Here is a 27,399-nt window from a genome sequence, read left to right on the forward strand (position 1 = left end):
CTTAACTGACTGAGCCACCCAAGCGCCCCCCAAAATGGCCCTTTTTTTTTTAAAGATTTTATTTATTTATTTGAGAGAGAGAGAATGAGAGACAGAGAGCACGAGAGGGAAGAGGGTCAGAGGGAGAAGCAGACTCCCCGCTGAGCAGGGAGTCTGATGTGGGACTCGATCCCGGGACTCCAGGATCCTGACCCGAGCCGAAGGCAGCCGCTTAACCAACTGAGCCCCCCAGGCGCCCAAAAATGGCCCTTTTTTATATGGCAAGAACACTTCACACGAGATCTACCCTCTAAGCAAGTTTTTAAGTGCACAATGCTGTTTTGTTAACTGTATGCACAATGTTGTATAACAGATCTTGGGGACTTACTCATTTTGAACACCTGAGACTTTATACCCATTGAACAACTCCACACTTTTCCCCTCCCCGCAGTGCCTAAGGTAATCACTGTTCTTACTGATGATGATATAATGGCTATTATGTACTATGAGACTGTGTCTTTTCTTTCCTATACTTACAGAGTTGGCGATTTGAGAACCCATAAGTAGGAATTTCCAATTGTTCCTATTAAGTTTCTTCTTGTAAAACAAAAACAAAAACAGTTTATACAGCCCCAGCCTTCCAAGATCTCTTTGGAATCCAGATACGTCGTCGAAAGTTGCTGACCTCTGTCAGCACCACCGTGAGGCTCTGGCCTCTCTCTCTACCATGATCCACCCATTCCCAGCCTCCCAGGCTCCAGAAAGGGAGTTGTGTATTTGCTACTCACCATGCATCAGTACTGTCCTCTTGGATGGGACCCCAACCCCACAGAAAGGGATGCAGGATTGTCACCCAGAATCTGATATGGGCCCTGACCACTCATAAGAGGAGAGAGACTATGAAGACGGTCTAGGAGGACTCCCTGGAGAAGAGCAGGAGATGAGAGAGCAAGAATGTCAGTGGCTTGAACAGAAGGGTCATTCTAGTGGTTTGGAGACAAAGCTGGCTCAGTCTTGGTCATTGTCATCCTCAATTACCATTCCTCACCACGTCTCCTCACCACCGTCTTGCATCTGGCTTACGGCGGTAATGTCCTGACTGGTTTCCCCACCTCACTTCATGCTCCCCCCTTAGTCTATTCTCAAAATGACAACCAGAATCATCTTGTCAAAAACTAAAGTTAGGTCATGTCCCTTCACAACCTGAAATGTTCCACTGGCTTCCAATCAAAGAGCAAAAGTGAACATCCTGACAGGGGCCTCTAAGCCCCACAGGATTGCCCCCGCCATGACCTTCTATTAACTTATTTATTTATTCCATATATATGTATGGAGCACCTCATGTGAACCATGCAATCAGGTAGGCCCTGGCCACATGGCCATGGGCATGGGAGATAAAGTCTCTGCCTGCGAGGATCTTAGAGTCCAGCGAGAGTCAGATAATAAGGAAATGAATAAGCTCACTTTGGATTCCAGTAAATATTATGAAGAAAATAAACCAGGATGAAATGATGGAGAGGGACTGAAGCCACACAGCCCTGAGTGTGGAAAGGGATTGATTTATTTCAGAAGCAGGAAGGAGGCCAGTGTGGCTGATGTGGAAGGAACGGGGGAGGTGGTTGCGGGGAGTCCCAGGCTCTCTAAGCGATAGGGGTGTCCCCCGCACCCATTCTCCCAAAGTAGTACCAGTCTGAGATCACAGGACACAGAGAGAAGGTACAGATTTGTTTTCCTGAGCAAAATCTCAAGTCAGGGGCGCCTGGCAGGCTCAGCCGGTAGAGCCTGTGACTCTTGATCTCAGGGTTGTGAGTTCAAGCCCCATGTTGGGCATAAATATTACTTAAAAATAAAATCTTAAAGGGTTGCCTGGGTGGCTCAGTTGCCTTCAGCTCAGGTCATGATCCTGGAGTCCCAGGATTGAGTCCCACATCGGGGTCCCTGCTTGGTGAGGAGTCTGCTTCTCCCTCTGACCCTCCCCCCTCTCATGTGCTCTCTCTCTCTCTCATTCTCCCTCTCTCAAATAAATAAATATTTAAAAAAATAAAATAAAATCTTAAAAATACATCTTAATTCGGTATGAAAAGTTCAGAGACTCCTATGTACCAGTCACTTCAGCTTAAAACAGAACTCGGTCTTGTATTTTCTAGACCCTCAGCCCAGTGCTGCATCGGCTCGGGCTGTGCCTCCTCACCTGTTCGACCCCCTCCACATCTCCCCGTGCTGTGTGAGCCCCGAGACATCCCCCTGTGGGCAGCTGTTCTGTTCACCCCCTCTGCAGCCTACCCATCAGCAGCTGTTTCTGTCTAAGGAAGAGTAAAGGACTATTTAAAGGAATATGGGGTGGGGGCGGGCAAAGGGAGCAGAGGAGGCCTAGTCTGGGCTCTGGATGGGCAGGCGAGGCCAGAGGGTTGGTGACCATCTTCCACATGGGCCTGCAAATGGTTTTCGGAGTCACCAGGGACAGGCGAGTACATTGGGAAGAAAGGTAGCCACAGGATGGATACTGCCGGGGTCAGGGCAGGAAAGACGGTCTGTGATTGAAAGGTGCCACCTGTCAGATCTTCACAGGAAATCTGAGCCTCCTAGGCCAAGGGAAAGTGTTGTACCAACAGGGCGGTAAACAATGCTCTTCTTCGGCTGAAGGCTCTTGAGGTGGGGGTGGGGCGGGGTGGAAGGGGGGGAAAGGGGGAGGCGGGCAGACAGAATAGCTGGGGGCTAGAGGCCACTGGCTGGGGCTAAAGGCAGCCTGGGAGTAAGGCCACTCAGCTGGAGGAAGGAGACAACTCCAAGCCCCCAGGCAGAGGCCCCACAGGTAGGAGAAACCCCGGGTCCCTTCTAGGTGCCACCCTCCAGCTGCCAACCCCTCTCCCACCTTCCAAAGGCTGGAGCCTCCATGCAGAGCCCCAGAGTTGGAGAAATCCAGGCTCTTCGCTAATTCTCTCCACCTCTCTGTCAACTCTCTTTGGATGCCAGAGGTCAGGGACCCAGCCCTAGGGTGTTGGGCAACTCGAGATCACCTACGGAGTAGCCCGCAGGTGGCCATCCCTGGGAGGACCTGACAGGGGCAGAGAGGGCCTTGGGAGTCTGGTCTGGTCGGGGTGGGAGGCAGACTCTCTAAGCAGTTGAGAGTGACTTCTCCAAGGCGGGGTCACTGGCTGGGATGGGGGACGGCAGCAGCCTCAGGACCACCAGAAGACAAACTAGGTGTCAGGGGCCCGGGGAGGTTTTAACAGAACCATCAAGTGTCATCTACACTCTCTGGGGCTTGGAACTTGAGCTTCTGGGTTCTTTTTCTCCCAGTCAGCCAAGAGAAACACGGAGAGGGAAGGAGCTCGGTCTGCAGTGCTGCTCTGGATACAAAACAGGGTGCCCGTAGGCTTGCTGGGGAGGAAGGGGGAGGGGAGGTGGAGAGGGAGGGAGGGAGGGAGGGAGGGAGGGAGGGAGGAAAGGGCTAGAGCCTCGGAAGGGACACTGGCTGAGGAGCTGGTGGGAGCAGCATCTTTGGCACAAGCGCCTGACCGGTTGTCAGGAGACCCGGATTCTAGGTATGGTTGGGCCCTTTCATTGTCCTGTGACTTTACTCAAGGGACTTCAAATTCCTAATCTGTAAAATGGGGCCGGTAACACTGATTGCAAAGGGCCAGAGCGAGGAATGAGTGAGGTCTTGCAGGGCACCGCGGGGTAAGCTGGAAACCTGCTAGAGAATCGTCAGTGTTGGGGTGGGTGGTGCCACCCCGGCTTCTCACATTTTGGGGTTCCTCACTCCTTATCTATTTATGACAAGCCGGGGGGTGGTGTGGAAAGCTGAGGTGATGAACATGCAGGACGGCAGAGGGGTGTGTGTGTGTGTGTGTGTGTCTGTGTGTGTCTGTGTGTGTGTGCGTGTGCGCACACACATGCACCTGCCCTTCCTTCCCTCCCACCCCCACCCCCCCCAGAGTGTAGCATGTAGCCGAAGGGAAGGATGGCGACGGCGCTCTGCTAAGTCTTAGCCAAGCACCACCGCACCTTGAGGTATAAAAGGGGCTTGTTGTCATCTTACTGCCGTTCAGTCCTCTTTGCCTTGTCTTTGACCTCATGGCTGGGTCAGGGCCAACATTAACGGGCAGAGGCCAACCTACAACCACACAAGCTGCTCCGTACTGAGGGCCCCCTTCAGGGCCCCTGGCTGGCTCAGCCCTAGAGCACACTACAATAAAGTCCTGAGTGCCCCCTTCATGCCAGGCACACCTCAAAAGACTTTCTATGCACTGGCCTCCTTAACCCTCTAGCACCCTACAGGGTGATTTCTATCTCTACACATCACAACACAGGGAGGGCTGGTAGCTTGCTCCAGATCACACAATTAGCAAACAGTGGGAAGACTCCCACAGAATTGATGATTTTCACCACTGCTCCACACCACCTTCCAAACACGAGCATGGAGTTTGGGGTTGGGTGGATCATTTAGGCCAACATCTGTCATACTTGCTTCTGGGAAACGGGGCATTGCTCAAGATGGCGGTAGGTGCGTCTCAGGAAAAGCAAAGCAAAAAGAAAAGAAAGCAAGAAAAAATAAATCCATGGTCGAATAAGTTTGGGGAACAGTGAGTTAAATAAAGCTAAGCAAAGTTAAGATTTCTTTACTATGGAGTCTCTAAAATCCCCTTCCGTGCTAATGAAGTTGAGTATCTCTAAAATGGTAAACAGGAGGCTGTTCTGGAACAGCCGTAGCCAGAGAATACATTTCCCTGACCCCAGCTCCTATTAATGTCTTAGGAGACGCTAGTTTTCCACAGAACAGTTTGGAGAATCTGATCTAGACCAGTCCTGTCATTGTCAGTAGAAACCGAGGATTCAAGCAGCAAAGGACTGCTCAGGTCTCAGAGTGAGCTACTAAGAGATGGGGGCCGATCTGGCTCCCCGGCCTCCTGGCTCCCCGCTGATGTGCATTCCATCCCCAGCTGGTTAGCTCCCAGCTAATACATTGCCGGAGCTGCTGAACCATGAAGGGGCTCTGGCAGGAGGGGTGGAGTTGGAGGAGGGTATGAGCATCTTTGCAAATCCCAGCCTGCTTCCTCGGAAACCGAAACCCAGGGACCTCGGGGACCCTGGACTGGGGGCAGCAAGACCCGAGTGGATGGCAGGAATGGAATGGAGTCCTGTCACCAGTCTGTCTGTCTTCCTGCCTCTGTCCCAACTGCCCAGGTGCTCTGGGTACTGTCGCCCAGAATGATGGCACGGCAGAGGGCAGGAGGTATTTTTAGCCGGTGACAGGAGTACCTCCTCTTACTGCCTGAGTCATGCCCTGAACACTATTGGAGGATTGTTTTCTTTGTAAACAGACACCCAAGAAGGGCAGGGGGATGAAGGAGCTACTCCTGCTGGGAGTAGCTCCTTCCCCCCACCCCGGGGCCCCCCGCCCACCTGTCTTTGTAGATCCTACCGTATATACAGTACTCGAATAGGAAAGCTCATGTCAGCGTATCATGACCTCCCTCCCCCCCCCCCCCACCCCATGCCTGGCAGTTAGAGGGTCAGATTTCTCTGGCAGAGGTTAGGGAGAGTACGTTTCGATTCTTGACCAAGATAAACTCTCCCACGTCCAGGCCCTCCTTGTCTGAGAACCACTAGCAGAGCTGTGACAGAGTGGTGGTGGCTGGTGAAGCTGGAAGAGCCCCAGAGACCAGCTGGCCCAGGGTTTCCCGAATTTCAGGCATTTTTACGCCACCCCTGGGGATTTAGGCACATCTGCGCCACCTGTGTCCTGCTTTCCTGAATGCCTTCCTTTGAAGTAACTTATTTTTAAATTCAACAAATATATTTTTAAAAGAAAGTTTATATCACTATTGGAAATGGAAACTCAAGATCACTGGCCAGAAATAGAAAGTAACCGTAAAAAGAAATACAACGGAAACAAAGAGGTACTATTAGGTTCGGTCCGGATACTCCTGCCTGCCCCTGAGGCTAGCTACCACCTCCCTGAAAAAGGGAGAAGAGCAACTGCTCCACAGGTGTTCCTGAAGGCCAGGATCCCGTTCTAACCATTTCATTGGCTTAATCGGAAAGAGACAAAATCCTTGAAGAGGCATTACGTGACCTAACGTGCTTTAAAGCCCAAGCCACAGTCTGCAGAGGGCTGTTAGGTGAACACCATCCCAGGGCAAGTCAATGTGACCCAACACCTCACCTTTGGGGAAGCAGCGCTGGACCCCTTCATTTTACCGCAGGGAACGTGGATGCTCCTGTCACATGTCCAAGCAGTGGGGCCGAGGGACTGAGACTGAGACAGGACTGAGCAGCAGGCCTCCAGACTCCCAGGGCTCTCTGAGGGTGGGGTGTTCACCTCACGCAGGAATGGGGCATGACATGACCAGGTCTGCTTGTCTCCACTTTCCAGAGATGGAGCAGAAGGAAGAGAAGCCCTCTGAGGACGGGACCACTGTCTCCCCAACCCCAGAGGCCCCGGTGACGCAGGGAGGTGGAGCCTCTGCAGAAGAGGCCAAAGGTACAACCCAGCTGAGCGTCAAAGAAGGGCCTCCGGATGGAGCAGGAAAGCAGGAAAGAGCACGAGCCGAGGACAGCACGCCAGCTGAACTTCAGGGGGAAGCCAATGGGTTGGATGAGGCCAAGGTGGAATCCAAAACGGAGGCTGAACTTCACGAGGAGGACGGCAGGAAGGGAGAGGACACAGAGGCTCCTCAGGAGATGACTGATGGAAAGGAAGAGACCCAACCTGACCCCAAGGAGGCTGAGGAAGCACAGGGGACCACGCTGGCCTCTGAGAAGCAGCAAGCTGATGAGAAGGAGGCCAAGCCCCAATCTAGGGAGGAAGCCCGTGGGAATGATGAGGCTGAGGCTGAGCCCAAGCAGGCTGCTGGGGCGCAGGAGGCCAAGACTGGAGCCAGGGAGGCTGATGGGAAGGAGGAGGCCACAGTGGCCTCTCAAGAGAAGAGCAGCAAGACAGAGGAGCCCGTGGCTGAAGCCCAGAAGAAAGCCAGTGCCCCAGAAGCCAGGTCAGACCTTCAGACGAAGGCTGCTGTGGAAGGGGAGGCGGACGCTGAACCTCGGGAGGCTGACGTGAAGGAGGAGGCGGTGAGTGAGGCCAAGGAGAGGAGGGAGGAGGCCCCCACAGTGTTCTGGAGTCCCCTGCACCCCAGGAAGTAAGCCCCCCACCCCTGGCTTTATTCCTTTGGGAAAGTCCAGTCTTCCCAATGACATCGAGAGCCTGGGGTGGGGGTATAGCCCCGTGGCCCCAGGTTGCCTTCCGGCTCTTCCTGAAGTCCTCACAAAACCTCAGGCAGGTGCTTGTGGGACCATGAGCCCACACAGATCATGTTCGTTCCAGGAGCCAGGTAGTCCCAAGGAAGAGCAGGACCAGGGTGTGGAGAGAGAGTCAGAGGAAGGAGCAGGAGTGATTCCCAGCTCCCCTGAGGAATGGCTTGAGAGCCCCACAGAGGAGGGCAGTGACCCCCGCCCAGGTGAGTCCAGGGGGCCGTGGGGTGCTGTGGGAGCTATTCTGAGGACGTGTGCAGACAGCATGTCAAGGTAGCTCCAGCTTCCCTCCCTCCTTCCATTCCCTCCCTCCAGATGGGTTGGGTCCAGACACAGCAGCTTCCGGAGAGACCAGTCCTTCAGCCAGGTAACGTCAGAATCGGGGGCCCCCATTCCAACTCCCTCTACTGCACGCTCCCTTCCAAGTCTACCATCGCCTGGGCCTGGGTCTCCCTGGCGCCTGATCTAGAGATATTCCAGGATTCCTGGCTTTCAGCCCCCTACCCCAGGGCAGAGCCCAGGAAACCAAAGAAGCCGGAGGCTGGGAGCAAAGGGACCACTCCCGCTCCACCACGAAAGCCTCCTCCTCCGCGTCCTTGGCAGAGCTTCACGGGGCTCCTCATCTTGTCCCTTAGCACGTTTCCGTGGCGTCAGCCCTGCCCACAGAGTGTGAGCAGAAAGCCCAAGTTCAGAAAACGACTCTGCCACTTACCAACTGTGTGGCCTTGGCCGTGTCACTGTTCTCCTCTTCTATGAAGTGGGCCCCGTAATCAATACCTACCTCATAGCGTGAGGCTTATATGGGATAAAATGTATAAAGCACGTGGGGCGCCTGCCTGGCTCAGTTGGTAGAGCATGCAACTCTTGATCTCAGGGTCGTGAGTTTGAGCCCCAGGCTGGGCATAGAGATTACTTTTATAAAAAACAGTATAGAGCCCTGAGCACAGTACCTGGTACCTGGTGGGTGCTGGTAAAGCGAGAGCCTTCTTCTTCTTCTTTTTTTTTTTTAAGATTTTATTTATTTATTTGAGAGAGAAAGAATGAGACAGAGAGAGCAAGAGAGGGGGGAGGGTCAGAGGGAGAAGCAGACTCCCCACCAAGCAGGGAGCCCGATGCGGGACTCGATCCCAGGACTCCAGGATCATGACCTGAGCTGAAGGCAGTCGCTTAACCAACTGAGCCACCCAGGCGCCCGAGAGCCTTCTTCTTGCCAGTGTATAACTCGACTCATTGGAGGAATCATCCTTTGTCTTGACCCGAGATTCACCTCCGTGCCACTTTCTTAGGGAAGGATAGTGGGTGCATGTTCACTCGGGCCGTTATGGGGCAGGCTCAGCTGGGTGCTCTCCACTCCCCTTCTTTCTCGAGCCTTAGAGCCACCGTGTCAGGTAGCTCTTCTTGTGCCCAGTTTCCAGATGAAGAGGCTGAGGCTCAGAGAAGTGACATGACAGTCCCAAGATCACACAGCAAATAAGAGGCAAAGCCAGGATTCAGACTCAGGTCAGACCTCAGACTTGTCTTAGCTCTGCCCACACATCTCACCAGACCACACGCTCCCCAAAGTTAGACTGAGCCTCAGTTATTCGGCCTCGATCCCCTCCCAGTGCTGGGCACAGAGGAGAGGTGTGCCCGGAGTGGGGGCCACAACTTCATATGCCTCTTTTGACTGCAGGGAGCTCTCTCCGCAGCCGGCCCCCTGCTTCCTGCCCCCTCCTATGCCCTGGAGCGGCTGGTCCCAGCCCTTCTCACACTGCTCTGAACCTTCTCCATAGTGAGTCTTCACCCAGCGAGGTGCCCCAGAGTCCCACAGAGCCCCCTCCCTCCCAGGAGAAGAAGAAAGAGAAGGCACCAGAGCGCAGGGTGTCAGCCCCTGCCCGGCCGCGGGGGCCCCGTGCACAGAACCGCAAAGCCATCGTGGACAAGTTTGGCGGGTAGGGTGCAGGCTGGGCTGGGCCGGGCTTTCCGCGCGGAAGGGTCGCTTCTCGCGCGGAAGGGTCGCTTCTCGGTGGGGAGGCCTGAGGGCGTGGGAGCGGCCCCGGGCCCAGGTGGGAGGACTGATGTCTGGGGCGGGGGCTCCTCCCCCATGGGGCGTCCTGTGGCCTCTCACCTCTCTGGCCGGGCCTTCTCCGTGCCTCCCCTTGCAGGGCAGCGTCGGGCCCCACGGCCCTGTTCCGAAACACGAAGGCAGCCGGGGCAGCCATCGGCGGCGTCAAGAACATGCTCCTGGAGTGGTGCCGGGCCATGACCAGAAACTACGAGGTGGGCAGGGAGCAGGGGCCGTGTGGGGCAGGGGACCCTTACCCGGGGCGGCAGGTGGCGCAGAGCTCGAGGGGCTCACCAAGGCCTGCTCTGGGCCCCGCTCACCGGCAGCACGTGGACATCCAGAACTTCTCCTCAAGCTGGAGCAGCGGCATGGCCTTCTGCGCGCTCATCCACAAGTTCTTCCCCGACGCCTTTGACTACGCTGCGCTGCAGCCCACGCAGCGCCGGCACAACTTCACCCTGGCCTTCTCCACCGCAGAGTAAGCCGCAGCGGCGGACCACACTCGGGAGGTGGGGGGGGGGGGGGGGGAGGAGGAGCTGGGGGGCCGCGCACGCGCGCTGGATTCACATGGGGCGGGGAGCGGGCTGGTCATTCGGCCACACGGTCACGCATCCAACAGACGCTTTTCGATCGCCAGGAACTGTCAGGACACAGCCGTGGGTGAACTGGGCAGAACGCCCGCTTGCCGTGTCTTAGAGTCTAAAGGGCGAGACGGATCATAAGCACAGCCCTCCGTGTGAAATGTAACGCGGGGCGCAGGGGGCCGTGCCCTAAAGAGAACGCAGGCAGGGCAAGCCGTAGAAGAGCCGCAGGCCTGCCGTTTTAGACACGGTGGGCGCCGAGATTTGGGGCCACAGTCTGACTCTGCCATTTCCTAGCGGTGTGATCTCGAACAGGCTCCTTTACCTCTCTGAGCCTTCACGTCCTGATTTCTAAAATGGGCACGTTTACTCTTCTGCAGGGCTACTGCGAGAGTTAAGTAAATAATTAGGTGAAGTCTATAGCAGTGCCTAACCCAGAGCAAACCCTCCAAAAAAAGAATCTGAGCTGTTGTTCCTATATGATGATGGATGATAGCAGTTTTTACAATAATTATTCATCACTTTGGGGGATTTCTTGCTGAGGCTTGCTCGGCTGAATGCCAGGGGTGGTGGTGGTGGTGGTGGTGGGCTGGAGAAAGGGGTACTGGAAAAGCAGGAGTGTGAGGAACAGTGTGCCCCAAGGAAGAACCTGAGAGGCAAAGACGAGGCTGCTAGGTGGTGGTGTGAGGGGAGGTGCGCCCACCACCAAAGTACCAGAGCCAGCCTCAGACGGAAGCCTCTGTCTCTACCTACCCTGGAGGCCTGAATGCACTCTGATGGCCTTAGGGCTCCCAAGGAGCGCATGCCAGGGGCACCTCTTCTCTCCAGCCCCAGGGAGAGGCTTCTGAGCCATCTGGTAGAAATGGATTATGCAGAGGATGTTGCCCGTGAGGTCAACTCTGAGGCCCCAGAGTGGACAGATGAGGGCACCTCCAAAGCCTCAGGACAGGGAGGGAGTCCCTGGGGATGTCAGCAACACTTGGGGCTGGAATGCTGAGCCCGCTGGTCTAGCCCAGGCCTGGCCACCAACCTGCAGGGAAGCCTGGGGCAGCACCGTTCCCCTCTCTCGCCCTGCGTGTCCCCCGGGGGCAAAAGGGGAAGATGGATGTGGAGCTGTGCTTTGCAAATGGGTTTTTCTTTTTTCCAGCAGATTCCTCAAACAAAATATTAAGTGAATGCCCGACGTATAAAATAAATTACAGGGGGACCTTTTTATTTTTTTTTAACTTTCATTGAACTAAATAACACTTTTCTTATGAAATGTACATATTGCTTCAAAACACTAGCTCATTCCTAGAGGTTGGACTTCATGGCTGTAACTTGTATGTAGTGAAACTGGTACAGAAGGCCCAAAGCATGTCTTAACCCAAATGAAAATTGTCTGTAGCCTGGATGACGTTGGATAAAGTGACCTGTTAAGAGGAATCATTACAACCACTGGCCTCTAGGTTATTTGAGCTTATCACTCTTCTCAGCCACCTGCTCATGGTTACGATCTAGTTTTTGCCAGTAATTGTATCACCTTCAAAATGTTGGTTTCACACATTGAGCGCTCTCTCCCTGTCCCCACCCCTCCCCTCTCTAGCTCACTTAGGTTAGCAGCCCCACTCCAAGAGATTTTTAACCCCATGGGGACTTCTAATCCGGTAACCTCACCATTTTCCACTTTCGGTCAGCTTCCTTATGTCTTCACTCCCCAGCTTCGAGTTCATGGTCTATCAGTATCATCACTCACAAGGGGACCTTTCTAGGTTGGGAGGGGTTCCTGGAGCACACCAGCTCCGCACCCAACACCCTTCCCAAGATGCTCCCTGAGGCACGTGTACGGGGCCCTAAGGCACCAAGGATGCAATTTGAAAACCACCAGACTTGATATTCCAGAAGACCCCTTCCAGTTGTGCATTTTCCTGCCAAGGGATGGAGTGAGCACCATGGGGTGGGAAGCCGAGGGGGTCAGGAGTGCCAGGTCCTGCTCTGGGTTCAGAAGCACCTTTAATGATGATGACAAGCCCCATGAATTGAGGGAGATTAGGTGCCGGGCGTCCTCCTAAGAGCTTTCCTTGGATCATCTCATTCTATGTTCTTAGCAGTCTTAGAGGGCGGATGAGTAGTGAGGTCCCTCGATGTCCTAGGTTCATACAGGAGGTCCTGGCAGAGCTGTGACATAGATGTGAAACTCCCAGTCGAGGCTGAGAGCTGTAAGTGAACGCCAGGAACCAAGTGTCCCTGGCCCGCAGGACACAGGTCGTTGTCCCCCTGCAGTTGCCTTGCCTCGGTTCCAAGCCAGGCAGAGCCTGGAGGAGGCAAGATGAATAATCAGGCGACGAGGACTGGGCTGCCAGGAGGCATCAGGCAGCAGTGAAAAGGGAAGGCTGTTGGTAGGGATGCGTGGGGCCACAGGATGGAGGAGTTGACCTGCAGAATTTGAATCTTGCCCCTCAATCTTGCGTTTGAGTTTGGACTGTCAGGGGCTCGGTGACCTCATCTGTACAATGGGTTGGTCGGCCTAGATGACCTCTCGGCTCCAACATACACGATTCTCTGGGTTTCACCCTGGCTGGTCTGCGCCCCTCCCCCTGGCCCCCGCATCCTTCAGGTTTGGCTCTACCCCTCAGGAAACTGGCCGACTGCGCCCAGCTGCTGGAGGTGGACGACATGGTGCGGCTGGCGGTGCCTGACTCCAAGTGTGTCTACACCTACATCCAGGAGCTCTATCGCAGCCTTGTGCAGAAGGGGCTGGTGAAGACCAAGAAGAAATGAGGAGTGGACCGGCCCTATGGGTGGAGGTGGGCAGAGCTGGGGCTCGAGCCAGGGCAGGTGGCACAAGTCTTAAATGCATTAAAAGTACTTTTTATAAAATCCTGTCTGGCCCCTCAGTGCACCCTCCATACACCCCCCCCGCCCCGCCCCGGGAACCTTGCTCCCTCTGGAATAATAAACCCCAGCCGCCAGGGTTCCTCCCCCCACACGATCTTCTCAACAACCAGGATGGCCATTTGGGAAAGGACAATGGCCTGGGCACCACCCAGCCTCGCCCCCCCGCCCCCCCCCCCCCCCCACTACGCAGCTGTGTGACCTTGGGCCAGTGAGTTAATCTCTCTGAGCCTCAGCTTCCGGTCTGAACAGGGATAACTGGAGTTCAAACCTGATGGAGGTGTTGTGAGGGTTGAATGAGATAATGAAACAAGCAAACAGCCTTGCCTGGTGCCTGTCACTTAAGTGTTCCCTAAGTGAGGCCAAAAGTAAATGCATTCGTACATTTCAAGCCATTGGTGGCGCTTTTCCTGATTCTCTTCCCTCTTTCCACACTTCTCCCAGATTAGGTGCTGGGATAGAAGATTCTCTGGGAATCACAAGATAGGTCAGCAGGGCCTGGGGGTGATACCGTGCACTCTGTCTCTTACAAGCAGCGGCCTTCCAGAAGCTTAGACTGATGCTCCCTGAAGGTCCTTCCTTCGGGTTAAGTTAATCCCTCTGTTTGGGCTGAAGTTCTGGCCTGCTTTTGATTTTCCATTGTTCGTTGGAGATGCTCCCCTGAGCTGCTTATAATTTCCTGCTAACAGGCCTGTCTGCCTTTATCAGCCATTCGGAGCACGTGTGCTGACGAGAACAGCTCATGAGAAACATGGAAAAGAAAACCAGCCAGCTTGGCGCTGCGGCCGAAGGTGTGGATCCTGCCCTGACTGGCAGGGCAGACCCGGCCATCCACGGAGCACTCTGTGCCTCAGTTGCCTCGTCTGTAAAATGGGGGTGCTCCCCCTGTGGACGGGTTGACAGCCTAGTCCCTTACGGGCAGTTTTCCCCACAGCGTTTGGGGTTACATGAGGCTTGAAGCCTAGCGAGCCGTCCATTTTAGGGAGCAGGGTCACACCTTGTAGTAGAGAGCAGCTAACCCTCAGCCTCACCTTCTCCCAATGAAACCACCCCATCCTCTCAACGAACACTCAGCCAGCCTCCAAATTCATCTGTGACTTTAATGGGTGGACAAGCAGATGGTTTCTGTGGTCCCCCTGGACTGGAAGCTGGGGGGGACACTCCTCCCAGCCTGAAGGTAAGCCCCCAGAAACCAGTAACCTAAGGGGATAGCAAGTGGTTTTAAAACCATGTAGTCAGGGAACACCTGAGTGGCTTAGTTGGTTAAACGTCTGACTCATGGTTTTGGCCCAAGTCATGATTTCAGGGTTGTGGGATTGAGCCCCGCATCAGGCTCCACGCTCAGGGTATAATCTGCTTGAGATTCTCTCTCGCGCCCTCTGTCCCTCCCCTCTGCTCATGCACACATTCTTCCAAATAAATAAATAAATAAATAAATAAAATCTTTAGAAAAAGGAAAAAAAAGTTTAAAATCATGTAGTCAGTGGCGCGTGGGGGGCTCAGTCGATTGAGCTTGGTTTCAGCTCAGGTCATGATCTCGTGGTCGTGAGATGGAGCCGTGTGTCAGGCTCTGTGCTCAGCAGGGTGTCTGCTTGAGATTCTCTCCCTCTCCCTCTGCCCCTCTCCCTACTCGTGTGCTCGATCTCTCTCTCTAAAATAAATAATAAATTAAAAAAAAAAAACCACGTAGTCAGATTTTCAGGATGGAGATTCTTCATTTCGTGATTTATCAGTGGAAAAGGAAAGGTTTAGCACCTAAATCTAGACATGTAATACCTATTAGCAGTCTGGCCGACTTCAGTCACTCAATAAACAAATTGCTCAATTGTAAATATGATTCTGAGTGCCCTGGCCTCCCATGCATACTCCCCACGTGCCCTCTGCCCCCTGATGCCTGGGACCTGCGGGGATTCTGGTTGCCTTCTAGGCTCATTTCCTGCCAGCTGGCCTGGAGGTGACCTGTGTCTGTAAGAGCAATTAGTGAGACCAGGATTTCCAGAGAAATCTGGAGAACTGTACTGTCATGAACTCCTCTGGCTCTGGGGTGGAGAAAGAGAGCGGGAAACGCCCACCTGTGGCCAGGTGAACCTGGGAAAGGGTCCACACACCACACACACAGACTAATGACTAACAATCTATGAAGGCAAATATGGAACAAAGGAGAGGGGCTCCAGCCCTCAGTCCACGACACATGTCCGTCCATCACACAGAGGATGGGTGAGAACGGTTAGGAGGGCCGGTCCGCTCCATACTTGAGGGTGAACTCTCTGGCCTCTTTGTTGAACAGCTCCGGGTTCTTTGTCAGCAGATCCGCGAGCTCCACCCGAATAGGCTGCCCTAGGTCTGGTTTATTCACCAGCACGCTGAGGGCCTCCAAGACTGGGGAGAGAGGCCAGATCAGGACAGCAGGATGAGAGAAAAACCCGGGGAAGGAGGCGATGGCAGCCCACCCCCAGATGCCCCGGGATTTCACACTCACTCCGCGGGGGACTCCCGGGGAGGTTCCATCTCTCAGGATGAGGCTGACTCTATGACCGAGTCAAATGCCCCTCGTTCCTCACTGATGATGCCCAAAGCCCTGACTGGCTACACCAGGGCTTTCAAACTATGTTCCATGCTTCAGAGAAGCTTCCCATCATGGGGGTCGATGAGATAACTGGGGTTTCGGGGTCCCACTCCCTTTTCAACAAGAACCACTCTGTTTTTCTGCTTGATATTAGGATTTCAAATCAACTTTTATTTGGGAAAAAGGGTTCTGAGGCTAAAGACTGGAAACCACTATTGCCCTGTGGCTCTGGGAACCCAGTGAAGGCAGTGGTCCATCGCGCAAGGCACGTGCACATATGAACACACACAAACATGTGGTTCTACATTAAGAGTGCTCCACAGTCCCCCTGGATCACTCCTCCTTTCCCTCTGGGGACCCCTGTTTCCAAAGGCTAAGAACTCCTGAGCTGGTCGGGGCACCTGGGGGGCTCAGTCGGTGAAGCCTCGGACTCTTGATTTCAGCTCAGCTTGTGCTCTCGGGTCATGAACTCAGGGTCACGAGATCGAGCCCTGAATCGGGCTCCTCACGCAGTGGGGAGTCTGCCTGAGATTCTCTCCACCTCCCTCCCCCCGACTCTCACCCCCACTCGTGCAAACACACACACGCTCTCTTTCTCTCTCTTAAAAAATAATTAATTAATTAAAAAAAAAGAACTCCTGAGCTGGTCCAGAAGCAGGACAGCCTGCACACAGATTACACTCATGGGCTCTAGAAACGCACTGTCCACTATGTAAGGTAGCCACTAGCCACCATGTATATACCTAAATTGAAATGAATTAAAATTAACTGCAATGAGGAATTCAGTTCCTCCGTCACATTAGCCACATTTCAGGTGCTCAGTAGCCACCCGTGGCTACTGATCAGGAACTGGACCGTGCAGCTATGGAACATTTCTATCACTACAGAACGTTCTGCTGGGTAGCACTGTTCTAAAGTCAGCCAAGCCTGGGGCGCCTGGGTGGCTCAGTTGGTTAAGTGACTGCCTTCGGCTCAGGTCATGATCCTGGAGTCCCGGGATCGAGTCCCACATCGGACTCCCTGCTCAGCGGGGAGTCTGCTTCTCCCTCTGACCCTGCTCTCTCTCTCTCTCTCAAGTAAATAAATAAAATCTTTAAAAAAAAAAAAAAAACAAATAAAGTCAGCCAAGCCTGGCTTTGAAGCCCCGCTCGGCCACTTGCTATATGACGGTAGGCAAGTGCTTTAGCTGTCATGTGCCCCGGGATCCTCATCGACTCAAGAGGCAATGAGAACACCATTCATGGGGCTGCTGGGATCAGATGAAGTCGGTGTGCGAAGCTCCTAGCACGGTGCTCAAAGTGCTTCATCGATGTGTACTGCCATTACTGGGCCAGTGTCCTCAACTGTCATTTAGTGCACTGAGCCTGGGAAGGAACAGACCTCACCAAGGTCTGCAGACAGAGCAGCAGAGCCCTTCCCTCCACAGCCCATGCTTCTCTCTCCCATGACCCACAGCAACGCTGCTCTGTTGCACCTGTCCAGGTAGAAGAGCAGGAGCAGGACCAGGTCAGCCAGTCCAGCGTCTCAGGATGCATCCCTTTTATCCAAAGACAGGCTGAGAGGTGCCTGGGTGGCTCCATTGGTTAAGCGACTGCCTTCGGCTCAGGTCATGATCCCGGAGTCCCGGGATCAAGTCCCACATCGGGCTCCTTGCTCAGCGAGGTGCCTGCTTCTCCCTCTGGCCCTCCCCCCTCTCGTGTACTCTCTCTCTCATTCTCACGCTCTCAAATAAATAAATAAATAAATCTTAAAAAAAAAAAGAAAAACAAAGGCTCAGCTGAGACCCGCAATTTTCATCTCCTCTCTTTTGGGCTTTTCTGACTCAAAATCAGTCCCATAACCCCACATCCCGGATCAGTCCCTCCTGTTAAGCGAGGCCCAGTCCCACCTTGGCAGGTCTTGGTGTGAGGCTTCCAGTTCTCACGGCTGATGATGGGCAGGCAAACGCTTCCGTTGTGGTCCACGTTGGGGTGGTAGATCTTGGTGGTGAATGTCACTGTAGGGGGCTTGAACGGATAGTCCTTGGGGAAGTTGATGCGCAGGTGGAAGGCCTTGAGGTTGTAGGGTGGTTTCTCCTGTGCAAGAGAAGGGGTCAAGCTCTGTTCCAAAACAGGTCTGCTCTGAAAAGACCGGTTTCCTCCTAGGACCTCGGTCTGGCTCTCCCCCTCTCTCTGCCCCACCCCGGGCTCCCAGGCATCCTCTCTGATACACTCCCAGGTGGCACCTGCACTCACTTGGTGACCGTGCCACGGATTTGTGGAAGAGTAGAGTCACAGAAGAATCCCGGCCTGGGAGACACCAACGTCAGATCCCGGCTCAAGCTGTACAACTGACTATGGACCAGCCGCCTCTCACCTTAGGGCCCGTTTCCTCATCGAAGACTGCGGCAAGTTTGATTAGACGAGCTCTAAGGACTATCTCGGCTTTTTTTGTGGGTTTTTTTTTATAATTAGCTTTTTTCCAGTTTTATGTGTAAGTTTAAGGTGTACAGCCTAACAGTTTGATTTATATACATGGTAAAGTGATGAGCACAGTAGGTTCAGTTAACATCAATCTTCTCACATAGATACAATAGAAAGGAAAGAAAAAGAAGGGGGGCGTCAGGGTGGCTCCGTCGGTGAAGGGTCTGACTCTTGGTTTTGGCTCAGGTCCTGATCTCGGGGGCCTGGGATCGAGCCCCATGTCAGGCTCTGAGCTCTGCATGGAGTCTGCTTGTCCATCTCCCTCCCCACGACTTCCCTCTCAAATGAATAAATAAAATCTTTAAGAAGAAAAAAAAGTGTTAGAATGGTAAATATTGTTATTGTGTACTTTTACCGTGATAGAAAAAATGTTTTAAAAAGAAAGAACTCAGGGGCTGAGGTGGCCGAGGGGTTGCCAGGAGCCAGTAGAAGACCCTCTGGACTTCGAGCAACCTGAAAACTTTCCTGGGCACTTAGCCCGTGCCACATTGTGTTAAGAGCTTGACACACACTAGTCCATGCAGCGGACAATAGGGGTTACATGAACTTTGGAGCCACCCTGCCTCAGTATGAATCTTGGCTCTGCCATTCTCTAGCTGTGTGACCTTATGCAAATAACTTAACCTCTCTGGGCTTCCATATGAGAATGATAATAGACTTCTTCCCAGAGCTTATGTGAGGACTAAATGAGTTCATTTATGTTAAGGGCTTAGAACAGGGCCCAGCACCTGGAAAGCACTACCTTTGTGTCAGCTACTACAGGAAGGATTATGAGAATTCACCACTATTAGCATCTATTTTATGATAAGGAAACTCAAATTCAATGTCTATAACTTGCCCAGGATCACAGCGGAGTGCCGCGTGGGAACCCAGTGCCACCAACTCTACGTCTCCACACGTGAGCATTAGTCTACGCTCCTAGAAGCAGAGAGCCCTGGAACTCAGGTGACCCTAGCACAGAGCACAGAGGCTCCCAGCTGGTTCCAAAGTCCAGATACTTTCAGAAATTTTGTTACCAAGAAGACAGGACAAAGACAGGCAGAACGACATATGGATGTAAGCCCAGAGTCAAGGTTGTACGAGAGCTCCTCTTGGTTAGCAGAGGACAAAATGGGAGCCATGGTGGTCCTGGGTGTGTCAGAGATAGGAGGGCCAATACAGGGCAGAGAAGGAAGAAGTCTTAGCATTCCCATTTTTGATAATAAGAGCCCGGGGCCTGTGAAGTAGAGACAGGGTCAAGGGTGAGGCCTCATGGAAGGGATGGGAGAATGTCCGTGTGTCCTGTCTGCAGGGGTGCAGGCGGGGCTTCCTGGGTCCTAACAAAGGAAGGAGGCTGCCCAGCTCTGGAGCAGGGGGGGGGGGGGGGCTGGGAACCAGCCCAGCTCTGCCCCGAGCCTGGGGCGTGGCTTGGAGCTCCTCCAGAAATCGGTTTCCTATCTGTAACATGAAGAAGTCAGACCACCCAACAGCTTCGTATTGGGGTCAGCTGAGAAAGCCCTATTTCCTCCCGAGTTCTGGGTTTAGAAAAAGCACTCGGCTATTCTTCCAGCTCTGCCAGCTTCTCCTGTGTGACCTTCTGTGTGACAAGTCACCTAACCCCCTCAGCCTCCAGTTTCCTCAACTGTAGAAAGGTGTCAGTCTTCCTGGTGGGGTGGCTGAGAGGATTTTAGTATGATGCTCATGCAATGTCCTAGAAACAGGGCTCGGTCCACAGGGGGTTCTCAGTGAATGGAACTCTTACTGTGAGTTTTCAAAGGCTCGTCCCGCTGTCAGCTTTTTTACAAGGTGACAAGTGGGGCCACCTTGGTGAGCGTGTATATTGAGACTGAGCTTTTTTTTTATTTTAAGATTTTATTTATTTATTTGACAAAGAGACAGCGAGAGGGAACACAAGCAGGGGGAGTGGGAGAGGGAGAAGCAGGCTCCCCACTGAGCAGGGAGCCCAATGCGGGGCTCGATCCCAGGACCCTGGGGCCATGCATGACCTGAGCCGAAGGCAGACGCTTAACGACTGAGCCACCCAGGCGCCCCTGAGACTGAGCTTTTGGGGGCAATCCGCCGGCTCGTCCCACAGACCTTCCTGGGTTCTCCTTCCCCTGCCCGCCAACCATGCCTCTTTATGGCTTTACCGGGCACCTCTGGGCCCCCTTAGCTGGCTGTCCTACAACAACCCTTGACCCCCCCCAATCCCAGACTCTTCCCAACTAGCATGCTTGTTCAGGACCCCTGTATGGCTGGACCAGAGACCTCTGGCTAGTTCCTGGGGACACACCTACTGTGCTATTGTGATTTATAAGAAATAGATATTTGGTCATTCAGAAATATTCTCATATATATCTGGTCTTTGTCCACAGTGCCTAGCTCACAGCTCTCAAAAACCCTTGGAATTTCCCAAGTGTTGAGAGTGACGCACATGTCTTTTTTTATGTTAATGAAGTAGCTTTTGGAAGCACCTAAGGTTGGGGGCTGTAGACAGAGGAGCCAACCCTGGGATTAAAGGGTCGGAGGGGAGAAGGGCTCCAGTTCAATCACCAATGGTCAATGATTTAATCGATCGTGTTTATGTAATAAAGCCTCCATAAAAACCCAAAAGGGCAGGGTTCAAGACAGCTTCTGGGCTGGTGCACACGTGGAGATTTGGGGAGAGTAGCATGCCAAGAGAGGGTGGGAAGCCCCGTGCCCTTCCCCCATGCCTTCCCTGTGCATCTCTTCCATCTGGCTGTTCTGCGATATAACCTTTCATCATCAACTGGTCAGTAAGGACAATGTTTCTGCATTCTGTGAGCCACTCTAGCAAAGTAATTGAACCCGAGGAAGGGGTCATGGAACCTCTGATTTATAACCATTCGGGTCAGAAGCAGCCTGGATTCGAGACTGACATCTGAGGGGAGGCGGGGGCGTGTGTGCAGGGGGGACAGTCTTGTGGGACAGAGCCCTTAATCTGTGGGATCTGATTCTATCTCTAGGTAGATCGTGTCAGAAGTGAGTTAAAGAATAGGACACCCAGCCAGTGTCCTGAGAATTGCTTGGTGGTGGGGCAAGGGTCACCCCTCCACACGCTGGAATTGTGCTCAGACCAGAAGACCAGCCACCTCGGTTTTGCCAACCATTAGGGTCCTCTCATTTCACAGTATACTCTGAAATTTGACCTTCCCTAGGTTTCCCTGTCATCCACCTTCTTCCTTCTGACCTGCTCCTCCACCTTCACTCTCATCCGCCTCAGAGCTAGCCTCCTTGGGGATCTAATCCGTCCCTGGAGCACCTTCTAGCACCTTTGTCCTCTGGCACTCGAGGCCCAGAGTAGGGGTCCTCACTTCAAGCCAGGTAAATGGATTGCTTCAAGCCAGCGGCCCACAGGGCTTGACAGATGTCCGCCTTCAGCTCAGGTCATGATCTCAGGGTCCTGGAATCGAGTCCCGCATTGGGCTCCTTGCTCAGCGGGGAGCTTGCTTCTCCCTCTGCCTGCCGCTCCCCCTGCTTGTGCTCTCTACTCTCTCTTTGTGACAAATAAATAAATAAAATCTTAAAAATAAAAAAGTCCAAATCCTAAATAATCAAATGAATTGTTCTCTTGATATTCCAAAGAACTACCATAAAGTTTCACTGTTTTAATTTTTATGTCCATGTAACTAAAGGTGTGTAGATGACTTCCCATAGAAAATATCATCAGTCTATTAATGATAAAATAGAAATCCTGCACTCAGACAGGTCCTCTAGAATACTGTTTTCGCGGGGAGATTTTACTGAGAGAGATTTAATAAATGGAGAAAAATCGGAATAGTAGAGATGAGTTATTCAGATTGTTCTACGTAACAGTAGTTGTCTGATCACTATACTGTACACCCGAAACTTATATGTCACTCTCTATGAACCATACTGAAGTAAAAAAAAAAAAAAGTTGTCTGAAATATGATCTTTAAAAGAAAACAGAATACATTTTAGGTTGGGGAGGGCAAATTCCGCCAACTGTGAAAAACAGGAAGTTTACCCCTACCCCATGACAAAGGTCCAGGAGTTCTGTTTTCTTCTTTCGGGGCCGTTTGTCTGCTGACGCTTCTGTGGCGGGCTTGGTGACCACTGGCTTGAGGAGAGAATCTCCTACGAAATCCAGAAGTCTTTTTTTGGCCCTTCATCAGCCTGCTTCGACCTCAGAAGCAGTCAATGCAGAGACCTCTACCAGTGAGTGACCTCCAGTCAAAAAAGGACTCTAAGGCAGGGGAAACTCTGGCCCAGTCCTCAGCCTCCCTTGCCCATGGCCCTGGCCTGCCACGCCAATGGAAGGTCATGGTCCCCAGGGACACTCACGGGCAGAAGGAGCACATGCCACACCAGGACGTCCGCATCATCGCTGGACAGGTTCCGCAGGTACGTGGGAAGCTTCTCCTGAAGATCCTCCAGCTCCTGCAGGGGGCACAGGGGTGGGCAGGGGGCTAGCCTCCCCTACTTCAGCCGCCCATCCACCTGTCCCAGCAGAAAGCTGTCCCAGGTCCCAAAAAGGACCTCCTAGGGACAGACGCTGACCAAGTCAGAGACCTCATTTACTGAGCACTTAGAATATGCCAGGCACAGGGGCTCCTGGGCGGCTCAGTTGGTTAAGCGTCTGACTCTCGATTTTGGCTCAGGTCACGATCTCAGTCAGGGTCATGAGACTGAGCCCTGCAACCAGCTTCCCACTCAGCAGGGAGTCTGCTTCTCTCCCTCTGGCCGTCCCCCTGCTTGCACGCACTCTGTCTCTCAAATAAATAAATAAAATCTTAAAAAAAAAAGGTTTATTTGACAGAGAGAGAGTTTGAGAGAGCTCAAGTAGGGGGAGCGGCAGAGGGAGAGGGAGAAGCAAGCTCTCCACTGAGCAGGGAGCCCGATGCAGGGTTCCATCCCCGGACCCTCAGATCATGACCTGAGCCGAAGGCAGACGCTTAACCGACTGAGCCACCCAGGCGCCCCAATAGATAAATCTTAAAAAAAAAAAAAAAAGAATGTGTCAGGCACAGCGCTGAGTGTTTTAAGTGACTTAGGTGCCTTTAGTCTCACCAAGCTCTGTAGGTACTAGGTGGGGAGGGAAGATGAGATCCTTGTTTCCAGACATTATTACTCTCTTTGGAGCCTTTCTTTCTAAAGCCAAGATACTACACTACACCTCCGTCCTTTTGCTCTCTTCCTGGAGAGACACAAGGTCCTAATTCCCGCCCTCCCTCCCTTCCTCCCACGGCACCCACTGCATGTCCAGCATGACGACAGACCCGTCCGGTGCTCATGGCAGAGAGGGCAGCAAAGACAGACTCCTCCAGGCCAGGGCTGGGGGAGGGAGATGGTTCAGGCCGACTGTAGCAGAGGAGAACACTACACACCAAGCAGAGAAACAAGGCGACAAGGAGTGACTCACACGCCCACCCCTGCCCCCAGATGTAGCTCAGTGACCGGTACATCACTGCATTCTCCCTCCAGCGCATTACAGAGCATCTTCTATTTGACGGCTTGAGTGAGAAGGGCCCAGCCCTCAAGACCTTCCCTGGAGTAATGGCAGAAAGGTGAATGTGACTGTGTGAAGGTGTGCTGATACACACTGGGGTTAGAGGAGGACAGGGGAGCACTGAGCCAGGCCATGCAGAGTAAACAGGAGTCCACCATGCAGAGAAGGGGAGAGGCACCAAGGCAGAGGGCCCAGTGAGAGCAAATATGCACAGTGTGCCCCACACAAGCTTACTAGTTATTGATGGAAAAGGGTTCCATGATCAAGCACTTTGGAAAACATAAAGCTAAAGCGTATTGTGAATCTCCAAGATGTGAGCCCACAGCATACAGTACTTCTCACACATATCTGACCAAGGAACCCCTCTTCCCTTTTAGGGTTCATCCTGCAGGACAACGGATCTTTTCTTTGGAAAACCAAACAACAACAATAACAAATAAAAAGACATTCAAGGGCAAGTCATATTCCTCTGGAACACCAAATGGGTATAAACCACTGGTTTTCAACCAGAGGCGATTTGACCCCACCCCCCAGTGGACCTTGGGCAATGTCTAGTACCATTTCGGGTAGTCACAAATTGGGGGACTGCTATCAGCATCTAGTGGGCAGAGGCCAGGGATGCTGATAGACATCCTACAAAGAATTATCCAGCCCCAGGTGTCAACAGTGACAAGGTTGAGAAACCGTGGTATAAACAAAGGCAGACAGAAAGCTCAAACCCAGTCCACAGTATGGGAGGGCCTTTTCAGACTGTGGACCACATGAACTTTCTCTGCACCCCCAACATATAAACAAAACCCTGGCCCCATCGCCTCTGTCTCAGCTCATACTCTGTCTCTGTTCATACCCACAAACTGCTTCTCGTGCCTTCTGCCCAGTCTATAAATCCTCAATTATTTTTCATTCCAAAAGTAGAAGCATCTGCTCCCAAGAGTCCTCGCTGCAGCGTCATCTATGACTCTTTGGCAAGAAATGAAGCCCTAAGTCAAACAGAGCTCTGGAGAGGACATTTTCCCGACTTTACTGTAACTGAGATCGCTTGGACTTTTCTGTTGTAGAAGAGCTCTCCCAAAAGATTCTGCAAGCCTGAGGATACCGAAACAAAAGCTAGGACACACGGCTCTTTCCTGAGGCCAGTGAGGAAGTCACCTGACTCAGAGGAAAAGAAAATGAAAGTAAAGACGCTACTGGACAAGCCTGTGGGTTGGAGCCCCACCAACCAGGGCTCCAATTCCAGCCCCATCACTCCCTACTGGGTGACCCTGGACAACTAAGTTATTCTCTCTGAGCCTCAACGTCCTCATCTGTAAAATGGGGGTGTAAGACTTATCTCACAGAGCTGCTGTGGGAATTTTACAAACTAGAAGTGGCCTGGCATTTCGTGGTGCCAGTGTGATAAATACTGGCTCCTAGCTCTTTCAGGCTTGGCTAGAAGGACCTTCTGCCCCATTTTGTTGCTAAGCTCCAGATTTCAGATCTTCTGGGCTGAGCCAGCTCTATGCCCCAATCTGAGACCCTCTATCTCGCAAAGGTGGAGGGGAGCCGGCAGCCCTCCTCACCCCCTTAAGCTCACCCCCACTCTACACACTGGAGGGGTGCTTCCGAGAGAGTCAAAGTCTGGGGCATGTCAGACCCATTTCACCATGAGTGCTCTTCGTTCCCCACCTATGCCCACCTCTGGGCTACACCCCAGTCCTTCAAACACCCTGGGTTTTCCCACCTCCCGGGGAATTTGCCCCCTTCCCATCCTCCCAGACCTCATTTCAAATTGTGTTCCTGACTGGAGGGGCATCTGGGTGGCTCAGTCAGTTAAGCGTGGACTCTTGATTTCCACTTGCTGGGGTGATAATCTCAGGGTCATGGGATCGAGCCCCAGCTCAGGCTCTGTGCTCAGCGTGGAGTCTGCCTGGGATTCTCTCTCTCAAATAAAAATAAATAAATCTTCAAATTGTGTCCCTGATTGGAAAGAAAGCTCAAGGGGGACGGGGGGGGGGGGGGCAAGATTTGTGCTCATCTCTGCCTCCCTGCTTCCTAGAACAGGAGCCAGCACATAACAGGCTTTTGACAACATTTGTAGAAGGAATGAGTGCACGCCACCTACTCCAAGACGCCTTCCAGCTCCTCCTTGGCATCTTTTCCTCCTGAGAATACCCAGGGAACTTTGTTCCTGGCTTCTACTCAACACGCCATACTTCTCGGGACTCTAGAAATGTAGGTACCCAATTTCGGGGCGGGGCAGGAGCTACTCCAAGTCAAAGACCTTGTTCTCATTACCTCTGTTCCTAACACACACACACACACACACACACACACACACAGACACACACACACACCCCGCCCCCCGCCTCAGCAGAGCGCCTGGTTCCTGGAATCTTTCCAGCACCTCCGTGAGACGCATGCAATTGTTATCACAAGTTTCTGGCAGGAGAAAAGAAACCGAAACCAGTTCGGCTCAAGGAGAGCCGGCTCATCCCCATCCCCAGCACAGCCCAGGGAGGCAGCGACAGCCCCGCTCGAAACCCCCCCGGCTTCCTCCAGCTCCAGTTCCCGCCCCTCTCGCAGACCCACTCCTCCGGACCCGGCGGCGGTGACAGCGACAAATAACCGCGCTCCGAGAGCCAGGAGAGGGATGCAGGGGGCAGGGCAAGGGAGGCAAGGGGAGTCGTGAGAAAGGGGTCTCCGACCGCCGTTACCTTCGCCACCCGCTTGCTGGCCATCATCTCGGGACCGAGCGTGGGGGGAGTTCCGTGCTCTCCAGCAGGACTGAGCTCCGGCGCGCCCCCTCGGTGCGCCCCGCCCCTGGAGCCCCGCCCCCCCGGAGCCCCGCCCCCGAGAGCCCCGCCCCCGCTGCGCCGAGGACTCGGGTTCCCTCGGTCCCGCGCGAGGGGCTGGGATCCGGGGACCCGTGCGCACGCGGCGTTGCCTGGCCCCCTGCGCCCGCTGGGGGCGCCGTGCACCGGGCGGATAGCGCTCCGGGCACGGCGCCGGTCCGCCCCTCCGGGTTTTAGCTGCAGCTCCGGCGCCGGCGGCCGCGCGGGACCCCGCATCCCCACGGGCCTCTCCGTGCCACCTGCAGGACACTCCGTGAGTCAGCACAGGCTCCTCGCGGTGCCAGCGCAGCCCCGCCGCAGGTCGCCCGCGGCCTCCGCCGTCAGACTGCCGCCCTGAACCGCTGGAGCGCGTTCCTGGGGCCCCGCTGGAAAAGCCACTTACCCACCCTGGGCCCAGTGCCCCGTCTCTAAAAATGGATGGGGGGTGGCTGGACGACATCCCCTGGCAGCTCGGCTCTTTGTGGTGTCCAGCAGCATTCGCTGGTGGGACCGCAGGAACGCTTCTCCCAGTTGGCGGCTTGGGTGCAGAGCACCGCAAGGGGGAGCTGTTGGACCCATTCCTCTCGCTTTACGGATTCCGTCCACAATTCATTCGGTCCTTGACTGGGTTTAATGTTTAGTGAGGGCCACTATGTGCTAATTTGGGAAACAGTTGGGTGGCGGGAGCCCCAAGATGGACTTCAGGAGCCTCTCTTCCGGGGAGGCTTCTCGGCCTCCCTTATGGGCCTACAATGTGCGACCCCAACACACAGCTTGGGGTCTCCACCCCTCTGTGCAAGGGCAGAGACCTTTCGCCTAGCCGGACCCTGAGACCACCATGGAATAGCAGCCCCCGAGCACGGAGCAGTATCTGGGAAAGAATCTCCTAGTAACACTGGACTCCTTGGGAGGACTGACCAACCCCTGTCAAAAGTCCAAATGAGGAAGGAAATCGGCATATTTTGAGTTCTGAGCTTGTACCCCATATAGTTTTTATCTGTGTTAGAACTAAGTAACTTCTCTGCTCAGATGTGGGATGCATTTGCTGAACGATTAATTCTGTTTAATTCAATTCAGTAAACTAACTAAGCATCTTCTATATGCCAGAAGTGACTAGGAAACTGTCGGAAAGGTGAGGGAAGAAAGGCATTTGAACCTACCTCTGATCGTGCATCTTCGTTAATGAGCATTTACTATGGAGTGCCAGGCCCTGCCTTTGGGGAACACCCTGATGAGAAGGTGAGGTCCCTGGGGCGCCTGGCTGGCTCAGTCCATGAAGCATGTGATTCTTGATCTTGGGGCTGTGAGTTCAAGCCCCAGGTTGGGTATAGAGAGTACTTAAAAATAAATCTTAAATAA

At 53.5% G+C, this 27,399-nt stretch overlaps 2 protein-coding genes across 3 annotated transcripts; one reads left to right on the forward strand and one right to left on the reverse strand.

The window, feature by feature from the left end:
* The first annotated feature begins 6,360 nt into the window (after positions 1-6,360).
* Positions 6,361-12,686, forward strand: SMTNL1 (smoothelin like 1). The gene is made up of 7 exons (XM_027580581.1): positions 6,361-7,092; positions 7,307-7,439; positions 7,549-7,600; positions 9,006-9,164; positions 9,378-9,492; positions 9,604-9,755; positions 12,474-12,686. The coding sequence occupies exons 1-7, from the start codon at positions 6,361-6,363 to the stop codon at positions 12,616-12,618; spliced, it is 1,488 nt and encodes a 495-aa protein (XP_027436382.1). The 3' UTR covers positions 12,619-12,686.
* Positions 12,687-14,405: 1,719 nt separating this feature from the next.
* Positions 14,406-26,561, reverse strand: UBE2L6 (ubiquitin conjugating enzyme E2 L6). 2 transcript variants are annotated; one of them, XM_027581313.2, is made up of 4 exons: positions 26,444-26,561; positions 22,066-22,161; positions 17,187-17,373; positions 14,406-15,111 (listed from the first exon to the last, which is right to left on the reverse strand). In XM_027581313.2, exons 1-4 carry the CDS (start codon positions 26,498-26,500, stop codon positions 14,960-14,962), a joined length of 492 nt encoding a protein of 163 aa, XP_027437114.1. In that variant the 5' UTR covers positions 26,501-26,561; the 3' UTR covers positions 14,406-14,959. The 2 variants fall into 2 exon arrangements, with proteins under 2 accessions (XP_027437114.1, XP_027437115.1); XM_027581314.2 differs by lacking the exon at positions 26,444-26,561 and adding an exon at positions 25,924-26,034.
* Between the last annotated feature and the right edge of the window lie 838 nt (positions 26,562-27,399).

The sequence above is a fragment of the Zalophus californianus genome, chromosome 11, assembly GCF_009762305.2.
Source record: "Zalophus californianus isolate mZalCal1 chromosome 11, mZalCal1.pri.v2, whole genome shotgun sequence".
Lineage (NCBI taxonomy): Eukaryota > Metazoa > Chordata > Mammalia > Carnivora > Otariidae > Zalophus > Zalophus californianus.